This window comes from Electrona antarctica, assembly GCF_951216825.1.
Source record: "Electrona antarctica genome assembly, chromosome: 16".
Lineage (NCBI taxonomy): Eukaryota > Metazoa > Chordata > Actinopteri > Myctophiformes > Myctophidae > Electrona > Electrona antarctica.
The window spans coordinates 31,820,094-31,845,011 of NC_136797.1; the positions used below are offsets into that span (position 1 = coordinate 31,820,094).

Below are 24,918 nucleotides of genomic sequence, written 5' to 3' on the forward strand. Positions count from 1 at the left end.
ACCCGAAAGCCGTCTGAAATGGTGAAAAAAGGCCTTTGAGTAACAAATGTAAAGGCGTGATTATTAATTCTATTTACCTCGAGGGTTTCAAGGTAATCGCACAAGAGAGACATTAAGGCCCAAACTCTGAGATGGCAAACTAGTACCAGATGCCAACAAACAAATGTGAACGTTTTGATAAAATAAAATGTTTATATTAAAATGAAATGTCTTTTGTTGGAAATGGTACAAATGATCGACAGTACTTTGTGATTACGCTTCCACCACATAAATTAAACCTTGCCTTATTATGGACATTTCCAACCTAGAACTTGCAATTTCCTGTAAATACTCATCTTACGAAGTACTGTGTACTGTGTGTGTGTGTGTGTGTGTGTGTGTGTGTGTGTGTGTGTGTGTGTGTGTGTGTGTGTGTGTGTGTGTGTGTGTGTGTGTGTGTGTGTGTGTGTGTGTGTGCGTGTGTGTGTGTGTGTGTGTGTGTGTGTGTGTGTGTGTGTGTCCGTCCGTGTCCCAAATGCATTTATCTTTACAATCTTTTCTAAAACACAATATAAATATAAAGTCTGGACTCTTTCTTTCTTTCTTTTTTCTTCCTGTCCCTAGCCCATGTTGGAGCGGAGAAAGATAAGTTTGTTCATCTCCTCGGCGGTTACCTGCTGCCTCCTCTTCATGGCGAGGCTCTGCTCGCACATGGCAACGCACTCGCTGCGTATGCCCACGGCGGGCACCGCCAGCAGCCACAGGGCCAGGCGCGCCAGCCGGGGGAACCTCTCCACCGCCGCCGCCGAGCTCCAGTACTGAACGAGGTCGGGAGTTCCCTGGAGGAGGGGCTCGGCCAGGTACTGAAACATCTCCTGACGGACCAGACTCTGGCTGTCGTCACCGCTGCTGCCGGACATAGAGCAGGTGCCCAGGGGGTTTCCTCCGCCGTTGCTCCCGTCCACGCGGCCTCTCTTCAGGGCCGGGGAGCCGTCCGAAGGGTCACCCCGCTCGTCGCCTCCCGATACCCCGCCGCCGACGGCGCTTAATCCTCCGTCCTGGCTCTCGGTGGCCATTTCGCACGCCCGGGAGATGATGTCCTCATGTTGGTAGGCGGGCACCGGGCGCAGCTTCAGCTGGGGGTCCAGCACCATGGCCACTTGGTGGGCTCGCTCCACCTGCGATGGAGAAAAGAAAAAAGTCCAAAATCAAAAGGCGTTGATCGCTAGCTCTCGCACATCTCACGCCAACGCAGAATCATCTACAATGCCATCCGATGCTTTCCCAGTTTTAAATGGGTTAAAAGACTGACGCTGACACAGAGGCAAAAATGCCTCTGTGTCACTTAAATTAAATGGTAATGTGAAATCTCAGGCAAATGGCATCATTATTCATGCAGCATGTTGTGAGGCTAAACCCAATTGACAATGTAGGCATTTAGCAGAAGCTAAAGTGTGAAATTGGAGTAAAAGGCTCTAGTCAATACAAAACAACAGGGGAAATAGTTACATACTGTAAGTGGAGTGCAAAATATTTAGTTCTTCAAAGAAACTAGGATACGAGGTAAATATGAAACATTAAACCTAGCATCTGAAACGACATTCTTAGCACTGTGGTCACGTACTAAAAACAAATAAATAACAAAATATGTGTGAACATAGAAACCTACAACATGATCTGCATAGTGTACAGTAAGTAGCATCTATCAGCATATGTGACAGGAAGGGGTACAAGGAAAAGAGGAGTACTAAACATTACAGTATTACCCAGAGTTCCATTTGCTGGGGGTGGGGATCCATCATAGAGTATATAAAAGGATAGAGACTGAACTGGCGCGAAGCTCCGCCCCCCCAGCTATTCATGTCAGTGGAAGTTGCTCAGTGGCGTTTTGAAGCACCCGGAAGACTGCCGGAAGTCCCTCCTCTGGACCTCAACTTTGAGGTCCGGAGTGACGTATGCAACCGAGCGCTCAATGTTAAAGCCCAGCTGCACGGGGTTTCCCGGTCATGAATCCACGGGTCCGCCTGTAGTCCCTCCTCCTACCACTAGGACCCAGACCTTCAACGTTGAATAGCCTCACTGGCCCCTTGGGATCCATGCATCTGCTTTTGATATCCCGCATATGGTCACGTGATCCCGAGATCGGAAATCGGGGCCGATCACATCATTTCCAAATGATCGGAATCAGATCGGGAACAAACAAATTTGATCGGGACATCACTAGTATCAATATCCATATTAGCAGTTTCCGTGCCATAGGCGTAAAGACGAGTCATACGGCGAGTTTTGTTTAATCCACGTTAATCGCGATTGATTCACATCAAATTTAGCATGTTGTAGCATTTTTAGCTAGCACCAGGCCGCGATCATGTAAAAACGGCCAAAAATCCCGCGTGCACGCGCACAAGCCATCTGTATATGCAACATCAAACTGATGTAAACATCCGCTACTTTTTGGGACATGTCATACAAATACGACCCCATCTGCTGGCCATCTGCTGGCCATCTGGCGGAATGGCATCTATCCTGTTGGATATTGTCTGTGATTTTGGATATTGTAATATTGTATATATTGATATGGCATAAGTGTTCTATAAAAATCTAAATATCGGATCAGGAAAAACCGGTATCGGCAGATACTCAAAATCAAATGATCGGAATCGGATCGGGAGCCAAAAAAAAAACAAGAATTGATGACAATTAATTACCAGCTGCTGCATTATATCCCATGGCTGAGAAGTCGGCTAGAGGCAAAAAGTGTGTGGTTTCCTAGAGACGAGGCAGCCAATCAGGACAATAGGTTGTCATTACAGCCAATGAGCAATATAGGTCTCAACTACAGCAAGTGGGCGTGAAAGCACGGCAGAGAGAACATTGACCAGCTGTGCAAGCAGCTGGTAAAAAAAAAACGCGATCGGGATATCCCTAGCTATTTTTATTATTTATCTTACAATGAAGTGTACTGAATATATATGGAACCCTGTCTATAGCCTTTAACACCCCTTTCCTTACCTTGAAGTTTTCCTTGAGCGCTTCCAGGAAGTAGTGGCAGAGCTTGCTGGCGGTGCCGGTGCCAGCCTCGCCCGCCTTGGCGGTGAACAGCTTCTCCAGGCGCAGGTAGACGGGCACTACCTGCTGCATGGTGGGCCTCCCTCGCTGGCGGCTCAGCTCCAGGGCGGCCAGCCGCAGCGGCGCCAGCAAAAAGGCCAGCGTGCCCAGCAGGTGCTTGTTGAGGCCCTGCAGGAGCGGCGCCGTGGCCTTGCTGCGCCCGTACGCCTCGCACACGTGCTCGAAGTGGGCGTGAACCTGCGGCAGCAGTGTTGATTTTGACATGCAGCAAATTTAGATTTTAGTTTTGGTCAAAGTCCCTTGAGTGGTTTTCAATTACTTTTGGTGATGTTTTAGTCACCTGGAATGTTTAAGTGTTGATGATCTGCTATTTCCAGCATGCAACCAAGCGTAAACTGACTTGTCTTTTAGTTCTACTGGATCTGCCTTTCTAACATTTTAGTCTGTATTTTATTTGTTGACGAAATTGTCAATATAGTTTATAGTTTTAGTCATCATAGCTTGTTTTTTATTTAGTTTCCATTTAGTTTTCGTCAGTTGACAGTCAGTCACGGTACATACACGGTATTTAGTCGACGGTAATCGACACTGACCTGCAAGAGGGCCTCGGCGGTGCCGTCCCAACATGGCGGTGTGACGGGGCACTGCGCCGGGCCGCCGCCCTCCTCGGTGGCGTTGGAATACGACGGCGGCGGCTCCAGAGACAGGCTGGTGGACGAGGCTATGTCGCGGCACGCCGATAGGAGCTCGGCCAGCTCGTGGAGGCCCCGCGCCTGGAGGCTGCGCTTCCCGAGGACGGCCTGGACGACGGCGGAGAGCGAACAGCCCGCGCACCGCAAGCACAGCCGTCCCCTCCCGCTGCCGCCGCCGCCCCCCAGCGGCGACCCTCCGAGTCCCGGCGCCCATGCGTGTCGGGGCTCCGACACGTACACCGTGCGGATGTCCGACATCACGAATTCCGACAGCACGTTCTGCACCCACTGGTGCACCTGCTCGGGGCCCTCCCTCAGCTCGGCCTCTCGGACGCCCAGGACGTAGCGCCTCAGCCGGGAGCCCTCCACCTGGTGGGCCGTGAGCACGTGGCACGCGTCCGGGCCAGACTTCTGCGAGGAGTGGCAGGCGACGGCGATGCCCAGCGACGCGTTGGAGCCCAGCGCGCACGTCACCTTCACCTTGACCTGGTTGTACATGCGTGGCAGCTGGCGCAGCGCCAAGGCACTCATGTTGCCACCCAGGGCGTCGCGGGTGGAGTAGGCACCATGGCGCGCGCCCGTGTCCACCAGGGTCTGCGCCAGCTTGAGGAAGTCCTTGCTGTTGAGCACGCTGAGCACGCTCGGGTCCGAGCACATGAGACGCAGGAGGCGCTCGGCCACCTGCTGCCGCTCCTTCTCTGGCAGTCCGTTGTTCTCTGTGGGTGGAGATGGACGGTGGATGGATGGTGGTGGTGGTGGGTGGATGGATGGTGGGTGGAGATGGTGGATGAATGGATGGATGGTGGTGGGTGGATGGATGGATGGTGGGTGGAGATGGTGGATGAATGGATGGTGGGTGGAGATGGTGGATGGATGGATGGTGGGTGGAGATGGTGGATGGATGGATGGTGGGTGGATGGATGGATGGTGGGTGGAGATGGTGGATGGATGGATGGTGGGTGGAGATGGTGGATGAATGGATGGATGGTGGTGGGTGGATGGATGGATGGTGGTGGGTGGATGGATGGTGGGTGGAGATGGTGGATGGATGGATGGTGGGTGGAGATGGTGGATGGTGGGTGGAGATGGTGGATGGATGGATGGTGGGTGGAGATGGTGGATGGATGGATGGGTGGGTGGATGATGGGTGGATGGGGAAGGCAGGGCAAAATACAAGAGCACATTACTACAGGTGAACTGCCTGCTCCAGTTAAAAAGCATCATTATGATGATGTAGGGCTGCGATCCTTCAGGATTTTTACGATTCCGGTTCCTTAACGATTCCCTGTTAACAGTCTGATGTTTGGGGGGAGAACAATCTATATCATTTTGGTCTTCATTATAATTTGTGTTCAATACAAATCCAATCACTCATAGGCTACAGCATTGCATACATGTTATTGTAGAGGTTCTGTAAGTGAGGTCCAGGGACCCTCATGGTTTCTTTTTTTTTTAGCTTTCGCCTGTATTTTACATTTTATTATGGAGGGACAGACAGTAGACTGACTGGAAATGGGGAGAGAGATGGGGGATGACATGCAGTAAAGGCCGTCGGGATCGGGAGTCGAACCCGCAACACTGCCAGACTGGATTACCAGCCAAGGTGCCTGGACCGCTGAGCCACGGCCCAGGCCGCTTGCAACCATCATATTATTGGTTAAAATTGGTTTGTACCTGCCGATGTAATCACGCATTATGATTTTCTCTCAAAGGAACGAGTTGAGACGAATAACCATCTAAGTCCACACTAACCATAATGTATACATTACGGATAAGGGTTCAGGACAGATAGGCCTTTTTGGGGAGGGGTCAGAACAAATTATGGACTTAAGATGGTTTTTCGTCTCAACTGCTCGATTAAGAATTGAACTTTAGGAACTTTTGATATAAAGAATACAAATGTAATGTTTTTGGTCTTTAGGATAATGTACAGTACCATCCATGATAATTATTTTCTTTTACATCACATAAACCTGGTGTTGCCATTTTGGGCAGGTTTATATATAACATTGTTAATACATTTTCCAAAAGTTACGTGATTAAGACACGTTGGAAACAGCATTCTGAAGAAAAATAGTTGTAGTGAAATAGTGATAATATTCTGGCAAGGGAAATATCGTTAGTTGAACTGCAGAGCGATGGCAAAACTGCTGTAAAGAGCCTGTAAAGAGTAAATGTGACGGTCCGCAATGACTCAACACACTGTATCATCTTCAAGTCACATCACAAGCCCATTCATCTTCATTATTAAATCACAATAGCTAACTCAATATTTGGCGCATTGTGCATTTCTGTGGTCAAAGGTGAAGAATGACACTTTGTGGTACATAACTTATTAAAAGCTGTGTTAGTGATATACTTTTGTTAAAACTAAGATTCAAATAGCTCATCGTATATTCCAATACCAATCTGTGGGGTGGGTGATGGCTGATTTAAGCAGTCAAACCTGGCCTGAGTCCAACTACAGTATTTGTACTGAGAGCTAATCGATGCACACAGGATATATCAGGCATACACACACATACATTCGCGTTGAATTCAATTTCACACAGCTGTGGTATTTGGGATTGAGTTTTGAGAAAAGAGGCGAGGGTTCATTGTGTCAAAGTTGAGAATAGTTAAGCTATGCCTCTGCACCTGTGTGGCAAATATTTACGATGGTGTCACTAGGGGGAGCCACTGTCCTGAGAGAAGCCTACGTCGGTAACATTTCTCTGGTTATACAACAGTGAGGCATGAAGCTAGCCTGGGTAAACCCACTCTCCCTACTGGACAACATTTCATTCTCCGCAGGCAGAATGAAAATCTGGCGAGGGGGGAGGGGTTTACCCAGGCTAGCATGAAGCACCATTTGATTCGGTCAAATTTGTGGAAATGAAGAGAACTCTGGCCTAAAAACCTTTGCTATCATCGGTCCCTACGCTGAGCCGTTCACACGATCATTGCTATGGGGTGTTTGTTCAGCAACAGCAGTCTGCCTCCCAGTCCCCCCGGTACGCGAGAAAATAGAAAATACATTTTCAGGTCAACTCAGGATACCAATTAATTTATATCCAATCAGGAGAGGGAACTTATACGAGATAAACAAGTGAAGAAAAAACAAGACAGGTCTAATAATATGGATCTCAGACTTCATGTGCCCAGTAATTTAATTTCCTCCAGTAATACTTACGGTTGAGAGTGTGATTGCGCACTGGGGGATGGGCATGAGCCTGAACCTGCTGTGCGAGTGTGGGCAGGGCCAGGGCCTGCGAGCCTCTCCACAGCTGCTCCTGGTGACCAGAGGCCGGCGAGATCTTTGGAGAATCCCCTTTGGTGTGGTTCTCGTTGTCTGCTGTAGGGACACAGAAAACACAATAGAGAACAAACATGAACGTAACTGTAACTGTGACATGATGTCTTGTGTGACATTAAGGTCATCTAGGTCAGAAATTATGAGTGGAGGGAAAATAAAGAAAAAAGAAATTAGGAATAAAACAAATGTCTGCTAACTTTCCCTTTCTCCAATGCATTTTAAGCATTTGCCACCGAATGCACAACCTCCCAACTCTTTAACTAGCTCCAACTCCTGCCCAGCAAAAGTAGTTTTAACCACTTTATCCATTTGTACGTTTGTACTATTCAAAAATAGCAGATCTACAAGCTCACAGCATGACACTTTGTGACGCGTCACAAGCTTGTACATACTATTTTGTCGCGCTGCGAGCTAGTACACCTGTTTTTTTTTAAGTTAAAAAAAAGTTTTTAAATTTTCTTTTTACATAAATCTTCTCTTCTAGGGGGGTCCCTGGCACAAACTATTTTCAGACGTGGGAGGGGTCCACAGCCGCGGCCAAATGCATCCTTGGCGCGAAAAGGTTTGGAGAAGCGCAGCCCTATAGTGGTGGACTCACCAGCATGGGACTGCATATGCTCCAGCAGGTTGTTGTAGAACTGGAACTGGATGCCACAGGCGCCACATGTGAAGGGTTCTAGAGACAACAGAAAGACCCAGAAGAGGAGGGGGTATGTATGGGCTCTGGGGGTCAAAGGTCAAACTACTGCACCCAAAATGCCTGTAGGGAATGTCTGCGGAGCGCTCTGGCCCCCAATATGCCCATGAAGCCTGATTTAGACGTGGTTGCCTGCCAGTGTCGTTTGCTCGGTATAAATAGCAGATGTACAAGCTCACAATGCGCCACGAACGTGACACGTTGTGAGCTTGTAGATCTGCCATTTACAGGCACGCAACGCCAGCATGCCGCTATGTATAAATCAGGCGTGAGCTGTTGCTATATCCAGGCCGACTCCAGCTGCCCGTTATACGTTTTATTTTAATCATCCGACGAAGACGAAAAATAAAGGGCCTATTTCAGGTTAAAGGGGAATTTTAAAACCTATTAAATGAAGCCAGCCTCGTTTTAAAAAGGAAATACAGTATGGCATTCAAATTCTGGATTTGGGCTTTTTTTCTGAGAGGTATCTATAAGATGCTTTTCATCTGCACATTTTGCAGTCTGTTTGAAAAACACCTTGTTTTCTTGAAGCACACAAAGAACCCTCCAGGAGTATGTGAGTCGCGACAGCACTATTTATTTATTTTTTGCCATATCTAATGCACCTTTGGAAACAGAAAACCAGACAATATAAGCTTCTCCTCCTGAATTGTCCCTGCACTAACTGAGCAAGAAAGAGGCACCAAATGAAAATGATCACGAGAGAACAAAAAGAAAGAAAAAATAATAAGGCAGAGATAAAAATCAAATCAAAATCAACACAAACAAACAATTAAATAAAAGTTGACATGGAAAAAAGGTAGCAGGGCAAACGTTTAGTTTCGAGCAAGGTGGGTGTGGTGGTTGGACTTACTCTGGGATGTTGAGAAGGAACTGGCCACCAGGGGGCTCTGAGTTCCTGTGGGTGAAGGATGAGAGAACAAGTGAGGCTGCTTGGAAGCACAAGGTCTACCAGCAGTGGTGGAAAGTAACCAAGTACATTTACTTAAGTACTGTACTTAAGTCGAATGTTGAGGTATTTGTACTTTACTAGAGTATTTCCAATTTCCAATATTTTTACTTCTACTCCACTACATCTCAGAGGCAAATATTGTACTTTAACTCCACTACATTTATTTGAAAGCTTTAGTTACTAGTTACTTTGATTATTATTACAAAACATACATGAAAAACTTTAGCACTATATACATTAATATAGTATACACTACAAGAATTTAAAAGTACAAAATTACCAAGAACATTTTCAATGCATTGCTGAAAAAAGCGTTGAAGAAAGACATTGCAAAAGACACGCACATCTAAAAACCTACTATAAGAATTAAAAAGATTCGGCACACCAATTAATGCTCCCCCAGGTGTTTCCTGTGGCAACGTTTCGAGCCGAAATGTGGAATATTTCCAAACAAATGAAAAAAAAAATATATATATATATTTTTTTAATCTTCGAAAATAGTGATAATATAGATCTGCAAGCTCCCAACGTGACACCTTGTGAGCTTGTACATACAGTAGGCTATTTTTACTATATTTTAAAAGATGGTTAGTATTGATAGCAATCATTGATATCCAAATTGAGTGAGAGAGAGAGAGAGAGAGAGAGAGAGAGAGAGAGAGAGAGAGAGAGAGAGAGAGAGAGAGAGAGAGAGAGAGAGAGAGAGAGAGAGAGAGAGAGAGAGAGAGAGAGAGAGAGAGAGAGAGAGAGAGAGAGAGAGAGAGATAGATAGAGAGACTACCCATTTATCAGCTTATAGTGTTTGATACAGTTCCGATTTTGTCAGCTCATTTCTTTGTGTCATAAAGTTCACTTGTTCATCCTGTAGTTCTCTCTCATGATTGGATAAAATAGGTATCCTGACCTGAAAATGCATTTTCTGTTGGAGAGCTGGAGAGACACGGACACCCCTGTTACTGAACAAACACTGTGTAGCCTAAGGTAGTGTACCCTACCTTTAAATAGGGCTAAAGTGGCTAACTCATGTTGTACCTTTTCCCTTCCTTGAAATGTAGTGGAGCCGAAAGTACAATATCTGTGTTTGAAATGTAGCAGAGTGACTGCTCGTCTCCCTTGATCCAAATCATTTGCTTCAATACCATTGGTGTCGGGCAGAAACCTCTTATCTCCATATTTAAACTTTTTGTGTATTTCTTTCTACTGTGATCATACTACAGCACAAACACAAAATCATCAAAAGTAACAGATGAGCCACAAAAATGTGGAACTCCCTACCAACTGTCATTATAGACAGTTACATGAATCCCTTGACTGCTCTCAAAGGGCACCTACGGACGGCTGCGAAACGGGCCCCCGTAAAATCGGAATCCCCCACCCACCCCTTTTCCCCCTCACTGGATATGTTTCTTCCCCCTTTTTACCTCCTTTATGATGATTTCCTGTTTTTGGCTATTATAGAAGTGTATATTTGTACGTCTCTAAATGTTATGATCAATTGAAAACGGTGGACCCTCTTGTAAACAAGTGTAATGCTTTTTGGCGTCGTCCACTCACAGTTAACAGTTTTTTTATTGAGTTGTGCTTGAAATGTACTGTAATTCTGCAAATTGTCAATAAATACTTAAATCAATCAATCAATCAATCAATCTACAAGCTCGAAACGCTGCTACTTTTGTCATTTTGAATCCTGTCCAGTTTTGACCAATGAGGTTTCCACCCGACAGGAACGATATGTCATAGGATTTCATATTTACACAACCAAATAAGCTTTGCAGCAACACATTGTTTGGCTGCGGGGGGGGGGGAATTTTCCGTGATTTCGCTATAGGCACTCCGTGACATTCATGGCTCCGCACAAGTGTTAGCGGAGCAGGCGTTCTAAGGTTACACAAGGAGTAATTCACCCAGGAAATTACTCCTTTTCTATCAGCCAACACACCCCATGAAGCCTTGAATTCATGGATGTTTTTTTTTTGTCGTATTCCTGTGTCAATAATTTGATGAAGCCAATGTACCCTACAGGAACGAGACGAGAAGCCAATGTACCCTACAGGAACGAGATGAAGCCAATGTACCCTACAGGATCGTGACGAGAACATAAATAAATAAACAAACATGAATTCAAGGCTTCATGGGGTGTGCAATTGATAGAAAATATGTCATTTTTGGGGTGAACTACTCCTTTAATTAAAAGGTATATTCAGTGATTTCACTTAATTCAAATATTACTTATTTTTTGTTTTGTTGTGATAATCCTCCTTACAATATCACGTCTTTTTTTGTTTTGTTGTGATAATCCTCCCTACTATAGAGTGTTCTGACCATATAAGGAGTTCCTCCCTGTCCCCAGTTAACCCATGGGGTCAAAAAACCTTAGGTTTCGTTTTTGGCTAGGTGGCCCATCCTTCATCCAATCAGGATAGAGAGGGGCCTTCCACCAATCACGAGCGAGCGAGGGCGGACCTTGGTGTGCGTGCTGTTGGCCTGTCACGTGTCCCCCCACTGTAGTCACTGAATGCTCCTTTAAGCAACTCAACAGCATGTGGCTGGAAAGGATGATTCAATTAGTTATGGCTAAATTGTTCATACTGTATCAAAAAGTGCATTGATTAGTGAACACTGCCAGGACTAAAGAACAGCCAACATTTAATGGATCCCCCAGTTTGAAATGCCTTAACTTAACGCTGTAAGTCTTGAGAGTTACATGGAACAAATAAACACGTTACTTCCATGTTTATTGCCAGTGACAGTGGGGGGGTCAAACGTTCATTCTTTCTTCACTGTGGAAGCAACAATAATAAAAGCACACACAATAAGGGGAAATAAAATGGGTGCTCACCACTTGAGTTCTGTGAGCTGTTCGTGTCAACCAGGCTGGGCGGAATTGCGCTGAACAGGATGTCTACAAATTACGATACAGTAGAAAGAAACAATAAGCGACACACATTTTGGGGGACCGAGCCTTTTTAATACCCCCAAAAAAGAAATGAGAAGAAAGAAAGCTAATCAACAACCTATACTATAAAAACATCAGACATTGGCCAAATTGTTAAATAATATGAGGAAGGGAAAACATTGTTATTTTCAAACGTAGTCAAACAGAATGTGCTGTAATGATTCAACTCCTAGTCGTTGTCAGGGTGGAGGGGTCACCAGTTCAAATATAGTCAGGTTGGAGGGGTCACCAGTTCAAATATAGTCAGGGTGGAGGGGTCACCAGTTCAAATATAGTCAGGGTGGAGGGGTCACCAGTTCAAATATAGTCAGGGTGGAGGGGTCACCAGTTCAAATATAGTCGGGTGGAGGGGTCACCAGTTCAAATATAGTCAGGGTGGAGGGAGGGGTCACCAGTTCAAATATAGTCGGGTGGAGGGGTCACCAGTTCAAATATAGTCAGGGTGGAGGGGTCACCAGTTCAAATATAGTCAGGGTGGAGGGGTCACCAGTTCAAATATAGTCAGGGTGGAGGGAGGGGTCACCAGTTCAAATATAGTCAGGGTGGAGGGGTCACCAGTTCAAATATAGTCGGGTGGAGGGGTCACCAGTTCAAATATAGTCAGGGTGGAGGGGTCACCAGTTCAAATATAGTCAGGGTGGAGGGGTCACCAGTTCAAATATAGTCAGGGTGGAGGGGTCACCAGTTCAAATATAGTCAGGGTGGAGGGGTCACCAGTTCAAATATAGTCAGGGTGGAGGGAGGGGTCACCAGTTCAAATATAGTCGGGTGGAGGGGTCACCAGTTCAAATATAGTCAGGGTGGAGGGGTCACCAGTTCAAATATAGTCAGGGTGGAGGGAGGGGTCACCAGTTCAAATATAGTCAGGGTGGAGGGGTCACCAGTTCAAATATAGTCGGGTGGAGGGGTCACCAGTTCAAATATAGTCAGGGTGGAGGGGTCACCAGTTCAAATATAGTCAGGGTGGAGGGGTCACCAGTTCAAATATAGTCAGGGTGGAGGGGTCACCAGTTCAAATATAGTCAGGGTGGAGGGGTCACCAGTTCAAATATAGTCAGGGTGGAGGGAGGGGTCACCAGATCAAATATAGTCGGGTGGAGGAGTCACCAGTTCAAATATAGTCAGGGTGGAGGGGTCACCAGTTCAAATATAGTCAGGGTGGAGGGGTCACCAGTTCAAATATAGTCAGGGTGGAGGAGTCACCAGTTCAAATATAGTCAGGGTGGAGGGGTCACCAGTTCAAATATAGTCGGGTGGAGGGAGGGGTCACCAGTTCAAATATAGTTCATTTTGAGGGTCACGACCTGAAAAGGGTGAACCACTGCTCTAAATAACAAAGATAACTTAAATAACAATGTCTGTATTTGACAGCAAATAGTACAATATCAAGATGGAGCAATGCCAAACACCAGTGTTTTGTTATCCATTACAATTTGTTGCATCATTACACATCCCTGAGCGTAACCAGCCATAATATTAAATGGAAATGATCATAATGCATTTGAATATAGGTCTAACTCGTCCTCTCCACTCTATCTTTTTGACCCAATTTTGTGGGTGGTTTAGTGTGTGCCGTGCTTTAAATAGTTATTTATGGCAAACTGCTCTTCAGCACAAAGAGGGAAAAGGAGGGGGACCGATCAAATGAAAGATACCAGAGATAACAGAAAAGAGAGAGAAACGATTGCTTTGACATTATAGGTTGAGAATCAAACGGTGTAGCAGTGGAAATGATGCGTATTATTAAGAAGAAATGTGAAAATGAGCCCAAGCACCATTTTGAAAGTGTGACGATTACTTCCTTCCTTTCCACCAATATCCTTTGACAAAAAGCTCACAGCACAGCATGCTTGGAGAATTATGTTATCTAACTATTCATTCTAGAGATGTCTATCTGTCAGTCACTTCCGTAGCAAGACTGCTGCTCGCTTATGGATCCATCTCTAAACGCAACGGCGCTCGGCACGTCTCGCGCAACATTGTCCTGTGCTCTGCCTCTGGCCTCAATGTACGCTGCTGACAATCACCAAACATCTGCTTGCACGATCTACATTTACTTAATTTTCGCCAAAATCACCTCCTGCCATCGCGTCTAAACGAAGATATTCTCTAGCAATAGAAGTTGTCAACCATTGACATAATTTTTATTTCTGTTAATCAAAAACATGCAAAACTCAATGTACACAAATGCCAGTATATGTCAATAGCACAAAACATAATCATTCACACAGATTGGAGCTTAAATTAGAGGTAGGCAGTGATGAGTTGAATAAAGTGCTTTGGTGTAATTACACTATTTTTACAATGACGTCCATCGTCCCATTTTAATATACAGTAGGTCGTAGGATATACTGTAAAAATGTGCATGTCATTTTGAATCTCTTTGAAAATCAATCTATTTGTTTACTTATTTATTTCTTTTTAAAGCCATTTGACCTGAGGCCAATTCTACAAATGCCTTCTAAATCAGAATCTAAATGACACAGATGCTTATCCCGGTTTGAATGGGATAAGGATGGATTGATTTGAAAAGTCTAATAGTTCCTGGGAAGATTGATTCACAAATAAGCCAACATGACCAAAATTATTCAGATACTTTAAAAATCAGTTTAAAGACTATATGGACAATGTATATACAGTATACACACGAATAAAATCCATTAACGGACAAGTGAGTGATCTATTTATATACACACTATTGCCCAAGATGGGAGTAGACAGACAATGGCATGTATTGACAACTTAAAATGAAGCCGACATTTAACCTTTAATGAAGGTGGAAAAACATTATGGAATAATACGCTGGCTGCTCTAATTATCACTACTTTTGTGCGAGACTGTTATACAAAGTATATTAATAATAGGGCATTCATTTACAAAAATATATATATATTAATTCCTAGGACGTCTGGGGACGTCTTGGGCAGAAACCTTGGTCTTCATATTTAACACAATTTGTGCCCGACAGCAACAATATCCAAACACTTTTTCTTTAGTTCCGTGGATTACAGACGTAATCGGTAAAGCATCTGTGTCATTTTAGCTATAGGCCTATATTAGCAACATAAGTTTAAAAAAAAAAGGATTTAGAAAAGTGGTTCTCAAAAATAGCAGATCTCGCAACGAGTCACTTCGTGCCACACTGCAAGCTTTTATTTATTTATTTATTATTAGCATTTATTTATTTATTTATTTATTTAAACAAACTGGAAAGTGTTTGAAAAATGTTGAATAATTTAGAATTTTCCACAAACAATCTTCTCTTCTGGGAGGTCCCTGGCACAAAACATTTCCAGATGGGGATCCAAGGCCAAATTAAACGAAAATGTTTAAGAACTGCTGATTTTGAAGGCATTCGTAAAGTTATTGGGTTAACTAAGAAAAGTTAAGGAGAAATGTTGACCTCAATACATGATCTACAAGCAACAAGATATCTCTGTTCCAACTTCTCATAGCGCTGCTGTGGAGGAGAAAACCTCATATGTCAAAAAAGAGGGAAAAAAATCATTATGATGTAAAAAGTGAAAATAGCCGATTTACAAGCTCACAAGTATCGCATCAAGGTTTCTGCCAAACAGGTTATTCTATATCATTAACAACTGGAAATCCTTTACACAAAAGCACTTCCGTTGGTACAGTACTGTCTGTAAATAGAGCAATTTTCAAATCAACATATCCCTTACATATCATGGAGATAGAACATACATCTCCCTGGCCTAACACATTACATTAAATACCGTAAATATTGTGATGTCAATAGGGGATTTCTGAAAAATTAACAGTTTTGGAGCTTTGGAGATTTCCACCCAGACAGTGAGGAAAATGAACATACATTCTCTTAGCATTCTGTCCAGAACTGTTACTTTACAGGATTCTAACAAAACAATAGCAGATCATCTTCAACGTGCATTGGGTCGTAACACATTTTGAGCTTGTAGATCTGCTATTTTTCTTTCCTTTGTGGGACGCTATAGTATTCATTTACGGAAAGAAAAATAATATGAAAAAGATGAAATGTGGAGATACAAGGTTTCTGCCCGACAGCGAGCCTGACCCGCAGACAGACTTACATTTAGGTCACAGTAAACTCAGATCAGATGCCGCAGAGAGGCAGTGATATATGAACCACTTTCAACCTGGCGTGCCTATTTCTGGCATGTCATTATAATATAGGTGAACATTTTCAGGAATCTTCGAGAATGTTCACCGATAGCTATAATATAGGTGAACACCGATAGCTGATCTACAACACCAGTTCTCAAAGTCAAGGACCCCCAAATGGATGTGTAGTGTATTTAGCCCCCCCCCCCCCAGAAGAGAAGAATACTCCAAATGATTTAAACGTTTTCCGATTTTACTTTTCAAAGCTTTTCCAAAATAGCGGATGTACACACTCGCAGTGCCTTGAGCGTCCCTATTCCAGGCACGTCATAATGGGCAAAGGGATTCGGTGTAGAGGGAAAAAAATGATTGACCCCTGAAGGACCCCCGTCAGTGAAGTAAATAGGGTTTAAGTGGCTTTCAGCTATCAAGGACTGGATGTTCACATACTATGACTTCCTTCAGCTCAGCCCTGAAAAAACAGAAGTCCTAATTATAGGCCCTAGCTGGCCTGGGAGCATTTCTGTAAAAAAAAAAAAAGAAAAAAGAAAATACAGCAGTGTGTTGGTCCTTAGCAGCAATGTTACGCAACCCTCAAAAATAAAATAAAAATACTTTGACCCAAAACATCGATTTTTTAATTGCATGTTAAGAAATTGGTCTAATCTTGTCTCTTTCAATTAAGAAACATCAAATTCAAATGAGCATTTATCTCTTTCCAGAGAGAGAGAGAGAGAGAGAGAGAGAGGGAGCACCAATATACAGTAGTTAAGGAAAGTTAGCAAAATGTGTGGCAAACCTACAAAATAAATGCTTACCGCTAGCTTTCTTCACAAATGTGTTCATTAAGGTGTCTACTATCACCTCTCAATTTGTTCCAAGCCAACACCCTTGGGAAACTTTGTGACAGCTGCTGTCACAAGGATGGATTCAGAATCATGAAAACCCCCTAGTTTGACCCGTCACATGCTACTTAAAGCAGAATGAAATTTTGTAAATTTTGCCTGCATATAGGTTTGTTGTTAACGGTACCCCAACTTTCAGCAGCTGTCACAAAGTCTCCTAAGGGAGTTTGCTTGGAACAAATTGAGAGGTGATAGTACAAGTAGACACTTTCATGAACACATGGAAAGCAGGCTAGTGGTAAGCATTTATTTTGAAGATATGCCACAGATATCGCTAAATCTCCCTAATTAAATGGAGCAGACTGTCCCCGCTCGACTCAAACATGGTGGGCCACACCCACCTAGTGGCTTGAAGGCAGAGGGCACGGTCACACGTACCGCACTTTAAAAGTGTGGTGTGACCGTGCGCTAAGAGGACCTTTCTATAGAAAGCTGTTTTAAACATATTTTCAAAAATGACAAATCGTTCAGAAAGATTTCAAAGAGGGATTTCAAATGTCTAGGGGGATTTTAATATTCGCAAAATCTTATATTAACTAAATCCTTCTCCAGATACACATCAACTGGGTTAAAAGGTTTGATTTTGATGAATGGTGAAAGCAATGTTTGAGTTTGATGAAAGGTGAAAAACAGATTTTGGTTGTAGACATGGGACCCCCCACTGTGTGTGAATGGCCAGCATAGTAGAGCGATTTCATGTCAATGATAGAGACACCATCAAGGGCTTATGCTTACTTACTTGCCTTACCGGTTTGGCTGGGCCCATATTTACTGATGATGTCCATATTAGCACGCTTCTGCACCGGCGATGACTTCAAATCAAAAGCGCCACCTAGATCTTGAGAGGATATCAATTAGAGTTACTGAATGTATTTAAAATAATAGAGGTCCTTCCATTATATAGGCAGAAAACCTCTATCTCCATATTTTAACTTTGTGTTTTTTTTTTTTTTTTTTTTTTAAATTTAATTTACTGCTTTCTTTCGTTTTAGCGATTTTCATGATTTAGCGGGCTAAATATGGCTAAATACAATTCGAACAAGTGGTAAATATGTTTTTACAAAGTTTTACTGCATTTCTTTATTATTATTTACTATATTACTACTAGATCACGAAACAAAAGAAAGCAGTAAATGAACAAAAATAACACTCATCTTTTACTTTCACTAATGTAGGGCCTAGATTGTTGACAGAAACCTAGATTTGACATCCATCTCAGAGTGAGACCGTACCCCTGGGACAGTTGGGATTGTGCCTGCCTGCCTGCCTGTAATGTTTCAGGTTAATACTTTGTAGAAAAGCCACTCACCTGCCGTTGGTAGGCCTATGTGAAGAGCCACATGTTCCTGGTATGGGTTGAAATACTTGTACTGCTTCCCGCAGATCGCACATAAATAGCTCCCCGATTCTGGACAAATAAAAGCAAAGACATTTATTATTAATATCTTGTCAAATACATAATTCTCTTTCAATAATTAGTAATATACTGCACTCTCTGGGTTCCTTGCAAATGCACCCTTGCAGGTCTGTATCTCTGAGAGATATGAGCAGTCCTTGAAATTAAAATGTTTGAGGACTGATGCACTTTGAGCACTGATGTAGAATTATGCTGTTTAGGTATTATCATTATAAACCTATGTTCTTAGTGTTCCACATACAACCAGTTGAAGAAATTGGCAGATTGAGGGTTTACCTTTTGTTTTATGGAAGATGATTCTGAATATACGTATGTATTGTATTGCTAGTTTGACACATGCTCGTTTGACACATGCTCTTTAATGTGATAAAAATGACTGAAATCAACAATACATGCAGACAATAAGAGTGCATATCTATGCTATAAGCCAGGTGCCCTAGCTACCCAGGCTTATGTAAGTTGTGGGTTGCAGCCGCCAAGGAAGCTGCGGTATCTACGACACGGTTCAACTTTTCACATCTGTGGTGGCTCTCATGGGCAGAAGTGAAACTGTTTTTCTTTTTTTGGCGCTCGGGTGGCACAGTGGTAAGGTGACTGTCTTCCACCACGGAGGTTGTGGGTTCTAATCCACGGTGGTGCATCCGGCTGTGTCAAGCGTCTATACAGCGTCTATACAGTACGAACACTATTGGCCCGAGTATGACGAAGGCTCTACAGTAGTCCTCCCAGTGGGGACTCCTCACTGGCAGGTGATAGGATACAACAGCAGTGACGACACACAAATGTGTATGTGGGGAGTTATTCATTTGGCATAATGACTAAATTGGGGAGAAAGGGGGGTAAAAAGCACCCCCCAAAAAGCACAGAAATTGTGGTACTCCGTGGGTGAAATTGCTTTTGTTCTCTGCATATTGTGTAGAGGACGCTCAATGTGTGAAAATGTCCAAAATACTGTTGGACAGAAATGGCCACAGCGGCTTGATTGTATGACCAGAATGACCTACAGGAGTTTTGGAAGCAAACTTCTGAACAAGCCACAGACGGGAGTGGGAGGAACTAGCAACTGCTATGCACCGGCAATGAGTTGCAATAGTCCAGCCCGGGAGGAAATGAAAGCATGAATCACTTTCTTCATATCAGAGAGAGAGAAAACACTTGGTTTTGTCTGTCTGTCTGACAGCGAGTTAAAAGACACTTCCCTTTTACAACAGAGTTGATTTTCACAACACACCAAGATTTGTTTTAACATGTGGTTTGGTGAAGGAAGACAGTGGTCCAAGGGAGGAACATAGGCATACAGTAAATCATTCGTGTTGTCAGGGGAGCAGAATAGAACGTTCCGTTTAATTTGGCAAAAGAAAGGTTGATTGTTACAATTTGTGAGGACTGTGGGGTCAATAATTGACCTTTTGATGGAACTGTTGATCTGAGCTGTTGATCACTGGCAAGATGCTAGGACCCAAACTGTCAAAGGTCTCTCTTTAAGGAGGCGTGGGGTACAGTAACAATATCACACGAGTCTGTGGGTTTCATATGGGAAATTACAGTATTTGCAGTAAACAAGGGCGAGACCGAGGCTTAGACTGACATAAAGACAGCAGCAGTCACATGAGAGACGGATCATTGGCAGAAGATGAAATGCAGGGTCTAATGTCAGCTAACTATCAATAACAAATCAAAAAATAGGAATTTAAAAAATTCCAAAAAAGGTAGCACATCCAAAAATTAAATAAATGGCGGACAAAGTACTCACATTTCCATTTCTTTATTGGCACACACCAAAAAGGAACGCTTACGCGTTTTGGCAATGCAGCCTTCATCAGAGCATGCTGACCAGGGGGAGGCAGTATACTAGTATAGAGACCAGAATTCCGAGATGGACGACCTGCATGTCACTCCCGGCCTCTCTCTCCCCATGTCCTGTCTCTCTCTAGTCTACTTTGTTCAAATCAATCAATAAAAGACAGAAAAGCCTCAAAAATATCACACAAAAGAAAGTTTGGGCATGTTTTGGAACTGACATACAGCAGTTTTAACAGCATCTTGACATGTAGTCAAACTCTCTCAGGATATTGCAGGCTACTTTTGTAACGATTCCAACTGAAACTACCACTACAAATTTGCATAGAAGTGATATATTTTCTAATCTTTCTTTGACCTTAACATATTCTGTAACCAAGGCTTCTACTAATGCCTAGTTACGTGGGGAGGACGAGGTACCATGGGCTAAAATGTACCTTGAAGAATGGGGTTTGTAGATATGATCTGCCCTTGGACCCATTCTAGTCCTGTATTTGTGTCTGGCGTGACATCACTGCCGTGCCGTCACGCTGCTATCCGTTGTCGTGGCAACATATTCATTAAAATATTCTAAAGTTCTATGGTCGGTCCGATGATGAGAAACTGCAGGAAATAAATAACTAGAAACTGGCTTGGCAATGGCCACCCAAGGCCCGCAAACTGTGGAAGTCAATCATCAATTCAGAGATAATGTGTACTGATTTACGATGACACTGTGTCACAATCACATTTTATTTTATTTCATTATTGTTTTGTATGACATTGTATGATGGTTCAAGAGTTAAAGGGGAAAGCATAAAGGCCCTATAAGGCCACCATGAGACGGATTTAAAAAATGTTCCTTGGTCTGCTGGGAGTGTGCGTGCAAAGTGTCACGTCGATTGGTCCAGCGGGGCCTGAGATGAGCTGTTCTAAGACAGAATGACATACAGACGGACGTACAGTACAAACAGACTCACAGGACCCAAAACAATATCTGCCTCTGCCTCCTGCCATTCCGTCCTGGCAGAGATAACAATACAGTCAAACTAAACAGAGGTGACTTTACTTACTTGGTCCAATTTTCTTATAGGGTTCAACTGGCGCTTCTTCTTTAAGGTCATCCACAGGTAAAATAACCTGTTGGTGTTCATATGGGTCTGAGGAGAGAATGAGAAAGACCATACAGTAATTTAATTCAAAACTAAACCATATTTATGCAGATATACCATAAAGTTATAACCATTTACTATTTTAAAACACTTAAGCCCTACTTAAAGAAATATAGCTAAGATACAAACTCACAACACATAGTGGCATGTTATTTGTGCCATTTTTGGGTTAAAGTGGTTAAGTGCAATCAAATGACCAATAAAGCAAGCTCACCTTAAAAAGTAGCTAAAATGTAACAAATCTGGGCATCAATAAAGCACAGAAGTCTAGATCTAGATCTTAACCCTAGATCTGCCTATGGGCATTCCAATAGAAAAACACTGCTGCAACCCACGGTGTCGCCAGGCAACAGGGGATACACCCTGTCCTGTTTAATAGCCTCCCTGTCTAAAAGGTCACACTCTCGTTTTTAATGAATTGGCTCCCTGACTAGGGGACCCTATTCAAACACAAGAATGTATTCAGAGACTATGTCGTAGGATATTTAACTACAGCTCGTCAACGGTCCTAATCATAAGGCCACACTCATTTTCATCAATAAGCCTAGCACATGAACAACCCATTAATACACTAGGACCTTTATTAATACCTTATTTGATGACCGCTATCCTACTTATCGCGCGTGCACTTGGTGAATGACTGTTTTTGGTGTTTAAGATCTACATAGTCTAGATCTAGAGTGTTGTTTTAAAATAGTTTGGTTAGTGGTAACACATAAAACTCTTTGGATGCATGAACCTTTATTTTACTATAACCAAGGAGGTTAAAAACCCCGATAGGGGAACAAATCCCCAATAATGGAATTAATTCCACACAATCAAATGACACTTCTTGACACAATTACTTTAAATACAGGAATGATACAAGTTTTATTTTGGAATTGCAGTTTACAGCTTTATGTAATTACTCAGGTTGAAGCAGTTCAAATCAATCAATATAATTAATTCAGTAGATAGAAAATAATAAAAGTAATAATACAATGCATTAAATCAGAACTAGAAAAAGTGCCCTTCCAGGCACAGGTCTCCACCAGGAGGAGTGTGTGTGATGTTTGGCAAAATGTTTAGGAGGATGTTTTTTTTTTTTTTTTTTTGCAACAATTCTCTTCATTTTGTTGAGGAAATGCAGAGCCAGATCACTCATAGCATCTCTGAGGATAGAATTCTGGATGAGCAGGACATGTGCAGCATTTTGTACAAAACGGGCCACTCCTGAAAACTTAGCCAATCAGTGTACAATCTGAGAAATCCAACAGACTCGTCTTGATCACATGACTACAGAGATCATGTGTACCGATTGCCATTTCTTGCCTTTGATGGCAATTGGATGATTTGAGGCATTTTGTTCCAAAAATGTGTTTTGCAAAAATCAACCTGTTGGTGGCGCTATAAGAGGCCAATGTGAAAAGGGTGGGATATATTCCTCAGCCTAGTAAGAAAATGTGTGAAAGATTTCACGTAAATTGCATGCTGCGTTCATGATTTGAGGCTTTTGTTCAAAATGGGGCAATCTTGCAAACTGTGAAAGCCAATTATAGCCAATCAGGATGGAATATGAAATATCGGACAGATCCAACTTGAGCACATGACCATAGAGATACTGTGTAACGATTTGTGAGATTTTTGGACAGAATCTGGAGGAGTAATATCAAAAAATGTGTTTTACAAAAGTCGGCCTCCTGGTGGCGCTATAAAAGGCAGATGCGGAAAATGCAGGTCAAAGGTTTGTCCTTGGCCTCTAGGGAGTGTGCATGCAACGTTTCACGCAGATCGGTGCAGTTTTAGGTAAAAAATGTGAAAAGCTGCCTCATGGTGGCGCTATAACAGGCCGTTCTGGAAAATGTGGGGCAGAGGTTCATCGTTGGCATCCAGGGAGTGTGTGTGAAAAGTTTGGCATCGACCGGGTTAACGGTGCCGGAGATTAGCTGGTAACGGACGGACGGAAGGAAGGACGGACGGACGGACGGACACACGGACACACGGACGGAGTGCAAAACATACTCTCTCCCCATGCCTTCGGCCTGGTGGAGACAATAATCACTTCCCACAAAGCTCTTATCCTAAACTCAAGGTTCCATTCTACTTACATACAATCTCCATGTTTCCTTTGCCTTCGTCCTGATGTTGAATTGAATCCAGAGTGAGGTTAAAGGTGATCAATCTATATCCCCGCTAATTGACAATTGTAGAATTAGAGTTCCCAGGTTTGAGATCCCTGAGCCTAAGTTTCTACAACTGGAGGCCTCCTCATGCCAATATGTTCCAGTAAGTTTGGCTAAGTTTTAATACCCTGACCATTTGTCCACTATCTTTTTGTCATGTTGTCTCAAGCTTAACTTGGCAAAAACGACTAAGTATAATTCTAACAGCCTATGGGTTCTGACTAACAGAACATGATGAATCTCCCTTGGTGGAGGTCTAGTCCTGTCGATCTGGAACGGAGGAAGCCCGTGGGTGATTTCATTCACCTATATTTATATGTTCCTGTCAGTACCCCCATATGCTTATCTCCTCCCCTATTTTCTCCTCTAGATTCAGTTCCTCATCTCACATGGTTCTCAGTCAGCAGGCCAAGCCGGATCTATTTTTACATATCTCCTGACCCTTGGTTTTAGTACTGGAACCCAGTATTTCCACATATACGTAGTGGGAGTGACGTCAGGACTTCGCTACTAGATTACCAGTAAGACGCCCTAAAGGGCGAGGTCGCGTGCACGCATCCGCCTGGGTGACAGCAGACGGCAGGCTGCTGGGCGAGCGCTGGCGCTTTGGCATGGGGGGTCAGATCAACATACTGTATGGAATGAATTCTGTACTGGCCATATATGGAGCGTGTCTTGAGTGTACAGGGTTTGATGAGGTCAGATGTAGAGTTGCTGGCCGGCTCCATATATGCAGATCTAGGTGATGATCCATTCTTCTCCATGTATGGTTATCCAGGGTTAGATGAGGTCAGTGTTGTGATCTTCATATATAGAGATGGCCATATATGGTAGTAGCGTGACGTATCACGAGGCGTGATGTCATGAGGCGTGACCATACAGTATATGGAGGCGTTAAGGGTCTCCATGATGTCACGTGATGTCACGAGGTCAGATCCATACAGTATAATGGAGTTCTAAGGGTATCCATGATGTCACGTGATGTAACCATATATAGTGGTAAATGCGACGTTCGGTCGCAAAACAAGACTAATTACCATCAACTGCATGCAGATCTCGGTGTTCCTGGAAACAGCTGTAGTACTTGTACTTCTTGCCACAGATGTCACAGGAGTAGCGGAAGTTATCTACAGTTGGACACAAAGAGAGACAGTTTGTTTCTGTTTTACCAATATTTGACCACACAGTGGTTACCATTATCAACCGTTTCTCCTGAAAGTGTTCACGAGCCCACCCGTCAATTCCATGAGTTGCACTAAAACAATATTTGTTGTCTTAATATTGAACGTTGAAGTTTATATTGCAACACAACATAAAGTTGTTACAACTATTCATGGGCCGTTAAGATGTGCCTGTTAGTGTTAAACAACACAAAATAAGCTGCAACAGCTTCTCTATTTTAGTGACTGATGGGGGGGGGGGGGGGCAAAAAAGGGAAAATGGGACCCAGGTAGCAGTGTTGCCAGATTTTGTGCTAGATATAAGCAACCAGGTCTAGGAAAACAAGCTCAAAAGAAGCAACTATCATAGGCAAAATTATCACTTTAAATCTATACTCATTGTCGACTATTTGAAAAGAGGAAATCTACAAGATCTGCTGTTGTCAAACGAATCCTGAAAAAAGGTGGGATATTTGGAAGATTTCTGAAACATAACAAGCCACTTCACAGAAAAACAAGCCCAAAGCCAATTTTAAGAAGCGAACATGGCAACACTGCTGGGTAGGTATATAGAAATAA

General features: G+C 43.2%; 1 protein-coding gene across 5 annotated transcripts in view; it reads right to left on the minus strand.

Annotated features, from left to right (window-relative positions):
- Window positions 1–368: 368 nt before the first annotated feature.
- znf618 (zinc finger protein 618) overlaps window positions 369–24,918 on the minus strand; it is a 74,135-nt gene continuing 49,585 nt past the window's right edge. For 3 of the 5 annotated variants that reach the window (XM_079524426.1, XM_079524427.1, XM_079524428.1), the window contains exons 5-15: window positions 24,217–24,306; window positions 20,919–21,005; window positions 17,959–18,057; window positions 17,389–17,487; window positions 11,527–11,589; window positions 8,589–8,633; window positions 7,634–7,711; window positions 6,913–7,074; window positions 3,642–4,456; window positions 2,992–3,285; window positions 369–1,157 (exon numbers count right to left, since the gene is read on the minus strand). In XM_079524426.1, the coding sequence (XP_079380552.1) occupies window positions 600–1,157; window positions 2,992–3,285; window positions 3,642–4,456; window positions 6,913–7,074; window positions 7,634–7,711; window positions 8,589–8,633; window positions 11,527–11,589; window positions 17,389–17,487; window positions 17,959–18,057; window positions 20,919–21,005; window positions 24,217–24,306 (2,390 nt within the window). In that variant the 3' untranslated portion in view covers window positions 369–599. The remainder of the gene's footprint in view (window positions 1,158–2,991; window positions 3,286–3,641; window positions 4,457–6,912; window positions 7,075–7,633; window positions 7,712–8,588; window positions 8,634–11,526; window positions 11,590–17,388; window positions 17,488–17,958; window positions 18,058–20,918; window positions 21,006–24,216; window positions 24,307–24,918) is intronic. The other 2 variants (XM_079524429.1, XM_079524430.1) reach the window with 2 other exon arrangements.